This window comes from Brassica rapa, chromosome A09 (assembly GCF_000309985.2).
Source record: "Brassica rapa cultivar Chiifu-401-42 chromosome A09, CAAS_Brap_v3.01, whole genome shotgun sequence".
NCBI lineage: Eukaryota > Viridiplantae > Streptophyta > Magnoliopsida > Brassicales > Brassicaceae > Brassica > Brassica rapa.
The window spans coordinates 32,206,744-32,215,832 of NC_024803.2; the positions used below are offsets into that span (position 1 = coordinate 32,206,744).

Here is a 9,089-nt window from a genome sequence, read left to right on the forward strand (position 1 = left end):
CGAGACAGTAGTGAAAAGGATATACAAGTAGTAAACTTGGTATTATTTACTAAGCAAAAAAAAAAAGATCATAAAGACAGTTGGTATCCTTTGCCATAAAAATAAAAGACAGTTGGTATCCTGTCTTTTGAGTAAAGACCAAACAGTTTGTATGATAAGGTTGAGGAAAACAAGGTACTAGGAGGGTTATTTTTTTTATAAAGGTAGCAGCTCTTGCTCAGCGACTATGGCTTCATCTACATGTATATATGGATTTGATGCTTGTTTGCGTTTCCACATCAACCAGACTCCATAAGCTATTAAGCCAACAACAACTACAGCAACGATCACTATTGCCATCACCACAATGGTGTTTTTCATCACCCATCTTGCCCTAAAACCAAATGCAAAAAAAAAAGAGACTTTTCTTTTGAGACAATCTCTTCTTTTTTTAAGGTTAAGAATGAGTGTGTTGTACCCTTTTCTTGAAGGCTCGAGTGTGTAACTAACGAGCTCGTAGTTTCCAAAGATGTCAGGAAGCTTGATTTGATGATTGGTAAACCGAGAAACTATGCTCTACAAGGAGAATAAAGAAAAGTCAAGTAAGAAGATGAAAAATCTAGCAATAAAAAGAGATGTTTTTTTGTATACCGTTGCTGTGACATTGGAAAAAAAGCCAGAAGGTTCAGTAGGAACAACAACTATTCCAATGAGAGAGTTGTTTCCTTTGGAGGTGAGGTTCGATATATAGACCTGTGACAAATGACTCCGATACATTAGCAACACAAAAGAGGGTTGAAGACTTACTTACAAGCTATAGACTATAGTGTGTTCATCAATATGGCTCACCTGTGAAGATTTGACATCCAGCTCCTTGGATAATACCTTGGAGAGTTCTTCCATGCGAGGTTTCAGATATGACGAATTGACTGTTAGTTGGATATCAAGATTTATTTGACCAATCTGAATCTCCCCTCCTGAGGAAAATATGTACAAAACATCAGTAGACATTAAATATAATAAGTTTTTTTATTTTATTTTAGTTGTCACTAACCTGGGAGACTGCTTGATGTGTTGAGGGTTGGATTTGAATCATTTGAAGGCAATGTGGCAGGTGGTGGTGCTGAATCATCAATATGAAGCCTATCTGATAACTCAGAACAATTGGTTCTCCAGAATCCAACCTTAGAATTCTCACGATCATACACAACAAGTGTGTTGCGAACCACAATTCCTTGCAACACAAGACATAAGATTACCAGTGTAATAAAGTGAAGGTAGCCAGAAACAGAGTAAATATATAATCTATTTACCTCCTAAAAGAGTTGTATGGTCTTTTCCATTTGGGAATACACCAAGACAGTATGCACCATGCACCTTGGAATGCTTTTATTCAACAAAAGAAGTAATCATATCAGCCTGCTACAACATTAGCTATAGAGAGAAAATAAAATCTCATACGAGAATCACTTACTCGAAACAAGTAGTTTTCAGGGGACAAAAGCCATGACTGTCCACTCTTAAACACCATTTCCACTGATGGAAGTATCTTTGAAAGTCCAGACGCATCGTTGCTTGAGCATAACGCAACCTAACTTTCAGTAACTTCCCTTGATTGAAATGTTTTGAAAATAGATCACAAAGACATAATACCTTGGAGCAACAAGGAAGCAAGTATCTTTAAAGTTCGGATCAGGGCCATCAATCTGCTTTAACGGGGAAGCTTCTCTCATTAACTACACAATTAAACAACAACAACAAGATAAAGAGCCCTAGTCGTGTAAGAAAAAAAAACAAAGATTTGAGAGTTCTTACAGCTTCCTCAAAAGCTGAAAACGCTGCGTCAGGGAGGTAAGCATACGTTGTACCACTATCCAAAACAACGCCATGTTCTCCATCAAACACTCTCGAGTCCAGCAACAAGTCCTTCCCAGCGACACGTATCCCCGTCAAATCTATATTGTAGTATGAACTGTGTATGGTATTAAACCGTATCCATTCACCAATCACACAAAAGACAAACTCTTTGTAGCATACCTACGATCAGGGTCAGAGTCCGTGAACATCATATCAGACGGGTAAGCAAACCCACCAAGAACCATGGAGCCTCCACCAAGATCCATCCCTCCATAACACAAAGCAAAAGAGTTGCTGATCAAACCTTTATCCACCAACTGATCAACAAGACTGAGATCTCCCTGTCCTAACCCGATAATGCCATCAGCACGTTGACTATAGAGATCACCAGTCTCCACATTCTCACAGCCGAACACAGCTCGTTGCGGTGTAAGCTGGCTTTCGTTCCCGAACGATATAAGATCTTCTCCGAGGACGCCTTTGCTGCTGCTGTGTTCGGCGTACTCTCGCTCGTAAAGGCATTGTTCTTTCTCGTCGTCACAGTGACAGTCCATGTTGCACTTCACTGGTTGGTACGTGGTGGACATCTCCGGCTGAAACTTTGGGTCCTGATGTTTTATATGAGTATTATTATTGATATGAGTATTATTATTTATTTTTTTATATGAGTATTATTAGTACCTGATGTTTGCCACATTGTTCACAGTCGGAACAAGGAACGTAAGTGACAGTACTGCCGGAATCAACAATGAGAGCAAACATCTGTGGGGGTGTACCGATCCACAGCCGTGTCGTGTAATACCTGCATGTTGATCGAAGATACGTTACGTTCTATCAAGATCGGAGAGTGCTGATGAGAGAAAGGGAAGTTTGTTCAGTTGATACCCGTTAAGAAGAATATCGTCGTAGAGTCTCATGCGAGAGTGAGGGAGTGATTTTGAGTGGAGCTTTCGATGGAGAAGAGACATAGATCTCGAAGAATTGGGTTGAGAGAGAAACAACGGGAACACCATCGGACGGCGTGATCCAGCGGCGGGAGAACCTGACGCATTTGAACATGGAAGAGAGAGATAGATTAGGAGTGAGACCGTCGCGCCGATCGACGCCAGCGCCATTTAATCGCCGGCGTAATTCTCAGTGTAAGAGGAGGGAAGAAGATGGGACAAAGACAAGCGTTAGATCTACTGGAAGTTTGGAACCAAAGCCACTTTAGCTTTGAGACAAAACACAGTTAATGGCCATGTAAATCAGGAAACGACGTAGTTTTGTGTTCATAAGTTTAGCAGCCATTAATTATTTTTGTGTAAAGAGTAAAAAGACAGACGAATGTGCAAGCATAAGACTATACAGAGATTTCTACCAGCAGTAGAAATACTTTTATGGACTGTTGAATTATTTAATTTAATTCAAAGTTTAAAACAGTCGCATGAAAATGAATCTACAAATCAGCTTTTATCTTCCGGCTAGTGCCCACCATTTGAAAATGTCGTATATTCCAGACCTTTTTTTTTGAATCATGTTCTGTTTGGCAACTTTTGATGACCTAATATAGATAGAGAAACAAAGGAGTAGAAACAACATAGGATCAACTGAACATGTTTCTTTGAATAGTATAAGTACATTCGGAAAACGCTGAGTGAGAAAGAGTTTAGTTGTAAAGACATCTATTCGATGGACACACACTAGAACTCGCCAACTCATGATGCAGAAATTTGGAACATAGCTGAAGAAGGAAAACATGCAAGGAAAGGAAAAGAAGTAAAAGTGAATATGAAATAATAAATGCTCCAACCCAATTTCATATCTCACTCCATAATGAAATTTATTTCATAAATGGAGTAATCTATTTTTTGTTTGTTCATCACTCCATTATAGAGTGGAAAATGAAGTAGGGTTGTAGTAATTTTACTCTATTTTCACTTTTACTCTATTTTAGAAGAAAAAATGGAGTTTTACATTGAAAATGCTCTTAGACGCCTCATTCCATGCAAGTTGATGTCTTGGGCAAGTAACGGTTGTGTCTTTGGATGTGGTTTCGAATTTTATCACCTATCATCTTTTTCCAGTGAGCTTTTTTAACATATCAAGAACTTTATTTCTTCAGGAAGACGTAGGAAAACAGCTCGATCGAGCACGAAGATTTTATGACCTCGCGTATATCCGGTAATTATGAGTTGCTAATCCATATGAGACTAGCTTATTTAAACCAAAAGAACGAAACATGGTGATCTTTTGATGTCAAATGAAAATTAAAACTGTAAAATGCTTAACAAGAAATTTATCGACCCAACCACTTTAGAAATTCTTCTAGGATCTACAAAATATTTCTTATAATCATACGTTTGGTTGGCTTTGACACTGTACTATGTATCGCACAGGCTCTGTTACTTATTAGATCTCGCTAGTCACGGTTTATTGAGTCCAACGGAATGATACAAGGAATTATATAAAATATGAATCATAGAAATATTGACTTGAGAGTATATGTCGCAGGCTATGTCACAAGGTCCACTGATCAGTAACCAATTTAAATCCAGAAATTCGATAACACAACGTTCACGAACTCAATTCACTTGAGATCTGAATCGATGAGCATCAAACAAAGAGATGCTCAGATGTTTTGGGTAAAGATTATTCCATAAATATTATTATTATTATCCAATTTTAATTGAACTGTACATTCTTTTTCATTTCACCACAACCCAAAAATGAATTGCTCTTCAAATCCCCAAACCGATTCGATCACCTAACTCTCTCTCTCACACGTGCCAAAAAACTACTCAACCTTAGGTGTGATTCCACCACTATCATAGAAACCTCCGACGACGAATCCACCACCGTTGTTTCTCTGCATCTCCGCCATGTAACTCCTCACTTCCGCCTTAACCATCTCATGCACCACCGTCATAAACTCAGCTCTACGCGCCTCCCCCCCTCTCTCCTCTACATTAATCTTCATCTGCCTCTCAAACCTCGGAAACGGCAACGAGTTGTCGCTCGAACCCGTGTTCCTCGACTCCTGGCTTACGGGAAGCGACAGCGACAGACTCAACGTCGTTGCCGGATCCTCCTCCGACGAAGACGTCATTGGTTTAAAAAGCTGAGGAGGAACCGCGCTGGAGTCGCTACCAACGTCGGTGGGACTCTCAGGGCTCATGTACAGCCCAGTGTCCACCGGAGGGACGGACTCAGAGCTCATCGATCTCCTCTTCTTCGCCGGATCTTGTTCCTCCTCCGCCGTCGGATTCCCATCTAAACATTTCCGCTTGAGCGTCGAGTTCCAGTGGTTCTTCACGGCGTTGTCCGTGCGGCCGTTGAGAAGACGAGCGATCGTGGCCCATTTGTTACCGAACTTGGCGCGAGCGGAGACAATCGTCTCGTCTTCCTCCGGCGAGAACGGTCGATGCTCAACCTCCGGAGATAGCTGATTGCACCACCGTAATCGACACGATTTACCAGATCGACCTGGAATCGACTTGCTGATCGCCGACCAGTTTCTCGGTCCGTACTTCTCCACCATCAGCCTCAGCTGCTCGTCCTCTTCTTGGCTCCATGGACCTTTCACGCGATCCGCCATTGAATCAGGCGAGAGAGGATCTTTCAATAACTGAAGAGAGGAAGAAAAAGTATTTATAACAGAGAAATGGGAAACGTAACCGGTAACCGACTGAGTCGGTGGAGAAAGTCATGGCCCCATGGGCACCGCTTCTTCCACGCAAGCGGTTTTGAATGTTTTGGGATACAGCTGTAGGTTTACACGTGTCACCATCTTGCTGCGTTGATGTGTCTAACTCTTTTTTTTTTTCTGTTACGCAATCGTACGATGGAGTCGAGGGAGAGGAGTGAGGTCACGCGAGTAGAGAACGCGTGGGGTTAAGTGGGAAGTTAAAGCGACAAAATCACGGAAACCTACAAGGAAAGCTCTGATATTATTCGCACAATCTGAGGTGCAAATTTTAGAAAGTATAGTTTTTAAATACAATTAATTAATTAAATTAGTTAAATATCTAAAAATTAAAGACGATAACGGTTAGGTTTGGCCGTTTGGGTAAAGACAGTTTTTATGCATTTTCTGACTTTTGACTGGCCTAGCCAGCCTGTATACCAATATACCTTTTCTTTCATATTGTTAAAACTATTTTACAAAAGAAAACGCCTGTTTTGAGATTTGTTTTTTGAAACTACAGAAGTTTAAAGTAGGTGCAGTTTTGGTACATAATGAACCAAAATTGTGATTTCGGTTTACGGAATGCACGCGGGATAAAAGCAACAGTTAAATGTCACAATTCAAAATTATATAGATATACAGGAAAGTTAACTTCACTGTATGATATAGATGGTTCAAAATGATTTGATTTATTAATTAATATTCGGTTCTATAAACATGTTACAAAGAAACGGCCACCAGATTAAAGTGAGTGGTCGGAATTTTTTTATAAAAAAATTGAAGTTGATGACGTGGCGAAAACGACAAAGAGAAGTTGGCCAGTTGGAAAGTGATATCATCTATTACCATTTTAATTAAAAAACGTTTAAAACTGGAGGCAAAAATCCAGGCTGTAATCCGCAACAAACAACTAACTGTCGTCCATTCAGCAAACTGCCACGTGTCAGTTTGGACTCTTTTGAAAATGGTTGTGTAACTGTCTTTAACGTTAGTAACGCACTTTAGTCCCCAACGTCATCTGCACCTTCCCCCAACCTTCTCTTGAACGGTTTCATAACTATTCTTTATTAATACAACTATTTTTAAACATATCGTTCTCGTTTTCTTTATGTTAAATTAGTTATAAAACAATAAAACGATTTAATGTCAATAATAATATTTTTAACCATTTATGATAAAATAATTGATTACACTTGATATATATACATGAACTGGGAGCATGTCTTGTAGTCTAGTGGTAATATACGGGTCTTGTATGTAAACATGTTTTGGATTCGATCTTCTTACTGCAAAAACTAAGTCACATTGTTCTACTCACCACGGCTATGGATACATCTGTATGAATACCCGAGAGAGGGTCTGTCATGGACTCTGCACTTCCCACGCTTAGAAATTAAATCTGTGTCTTTAATAAATCCGGATTTAATCTTTTTTTTTACAAAAAAATATACATTAACCGGAATATACCGGAGAATTCAACCAAATTTTTGATGTTTTCCTAGCTTATTATACATAAGGACTTAAGAAGATATGACATGTAATATTCTATTTAGTATTCTTTCCGTTTCATATTAAATATCGTTTTTAACATTTAAATTTTATTTCACTATAAGTGTTAAGTGTTGGCATATATTTTTAATTATATATGAAATAAAATTTCAGCTTTTACCCTTATATTTAATTTAATAATTAAAAAAATTAATGTACTAAATGGAATTAAAATAGAAAATTATTTAATTTTTAATCTATGTGCAAAAACGTTGAACAACCCTTATTATGAATTTAAAAAAAAAGGTAGATATTCCCTCTGTTCCATATTAAATGTCTTTAGATTTAAATTTGTTTCATTATAAATGTCGTTTTACATTTCCAATTTAAATATTAAATAAAATTTCTAGTTTTTATCCTTAATTTTAATTCATTAACAAATAAAATCAAACAAAGCAATGTATTAAATATGGATAAAACAGAAAAATAACGATTTTTTTAATGTGATAACAAAGGCGATCAATCCAAAACAATTACTTATTTTCTTCTTTTATTTGTTTTTATTTTCTTTTCAACAGTAACTTTGGATGTAAGTTATTTGGAAGGTACAAGACCCTTAAAAAAAGTTTCTTAGTTCAGAGATTATTCATGTACCAAGGACGCAAAATAAGAAGCGGACAATCTTGCATGCAGTGTCAGGAAACATCCTTCTTTTGCTGTTTACATGGATATGGAGCCATCGGTTTGGATGTCAGAATCTGTATGAGTCTGATGACAAAAAAAAAGGGTATACAACACATATTATAAAGATTTTAAACCAATTGTTCTGATTCTTTTGACGTACAATCCAACACATATTCTAAACTTTTTTAGCATTGCATTCACTACGGGATCATATCATTTATTGGTGATGGATTATATTTTTGTTTTTCTCAGGAAAGTCTTTAGTTTTTACTAAACGATAGAATGATACAAGATATCTTTGAGATGGCTGGTATATACGATGCCAGAGACTAGCTGGTGATTTAAAGGATACAACCCCAAAATGGTGAAGGATTACATATTTATGGGAAAATATCTTTATATATATAAACAACAGTAATGTAAAATCTGTAAACGTAATATGCATGTTTTGATTAGGTATTAACTTTCAGTTTTGTTTCAATATACGTTGTACTATTGGCTAACTATTTCTTTTTAAACAACGAGATGTGGACTCATCAAAGACTTCTCATCATTAACACTGCAAAATATTATTCGTAGTAAACACTTTGACCTTAAAAAGGGTAGCAACTATGAAGAAAACGCAGGTTCATGTGATGGTCATCTCGCTATTCATTCATTTGGCAGCGTCACGAGTGGAAAATGTTGTTGTAGACGCTCCTGCATACATAGGAAAATGGGCTTTTATGAAAACAACGGTGCAGATTAGCAATCGTCTCGGTGGTGGTTTAACACTAGTACTCCATTGTAAATCTAAGAATAATGATCTTGGTATCCAAACTATCGCACCAGATAGTTCTTGGTCATTTTATTTTAGACCAAATATTTTTGGAACAACACTCTTTTTCTGTCGTTTTATGTGGGCTCAACAAGCACATTCGTTTGATATTTATGATGATTATAGAGATGGTGTTCGTAAAGGTAATCCATGCATCGACTGTACGTGGAATATAGACCAGAATAGGCCATGCAGATTTAACGAAAAGACCAATTTATTTGATTTGTGTTATGATTGGAATAAATAATTTATATATATATTTTTTTATTTTAGTAGATTTTAAATATCTTTGAAATTAATGATAGATTTGACTAAACTCTTAACCGAAATCATACACAATTATTCATATTCGATTAGATTTTAATTTGGATGCAATTTATTTATAAACAGATTTTATAAAGAAAAAAACCTGAAAAATGAACCAAAATCAGATTAAAAACTATATTGCTAACCTTGTATATAACTCAACTTACCGTTGAGAAGGTTTCTACAATCATCTCTCTCCTTTTTGATGATAATGGAGGTTGCAGTCAGCGTGACTTTACTGGGTCAAGGAGTGTTGATAGTGAATCCACAATCAAAAAGGTACATTGCATA

At 37.1% G+C, this 9,089-nt stretch overlaps 2 protein-coding genes across 3 annotated transcripts; both read right to left on the reverse strand.

Moving 5' to 3' along the window:
- Positions 1 to 28: 28 nt before the first annotated feature.
- LOC103840920 (protein ASPARTIC PROTEASE IN GUARD CELL 2) lies at positions 29 to 4,223 on the reverse strand. Of its 2 annotated transcripts, XM_009117438.3 has the most exons (12): positions 2,722 to 4,223; positions 2,518 to 2,638; positions 2,017 to 2,444; positions 1,795 to 1,951; positions 1,633 to 1,715; positions 1,454 to 1,553; positions 1,293 to 1,365; positions 1,034 to 1,213; positions 829 to 956; positions 631 to 732; positions 458 to 555; positions 29 to 373 (listed from the first exon to the last, which is right to left on the reverse strand). In XM_009117438.3, exons 1-12 carry the CDS (start codon positions 2,949 to 2,951, stop codon positions 196 to 198), a joined length of 1,878 nt encoding a protein of 625 aa, XP_009115686.1. In that variant the 5' UTR covers positions 2,952 to 4,223; the 3' UTR covers positions 29 to 195. The 2 variants fall into 2 exon arrangements, with proteins under 2 accessions (XP_009115686.1, XP_018510600.1); XM_018655084.2 differs by having other exon boundaries at positions 29 to 555.
- Positions 4,224 to 4,452: 229 nt separating this feature from the next.
- LOC103840922 (transcription factor MYB77) lies at positions 4,453 to 5,451 on the reverse strand. Its single transcript, XM_009117439.3, has one exon. It carries the CDS (start codon positions 5,411 to 5,413, stop codon positions 4,613 to 4,615), a length of 801 nt encoding a protein of 266 aa, XP_009115687.2. The 5' UTR covers positions 5,414 to 5,451; the 3' UTR covers positions 4,453 to 4,612.
- Positions 5,452 to 9,089: the final 3,638 nt, after the last annotated feature.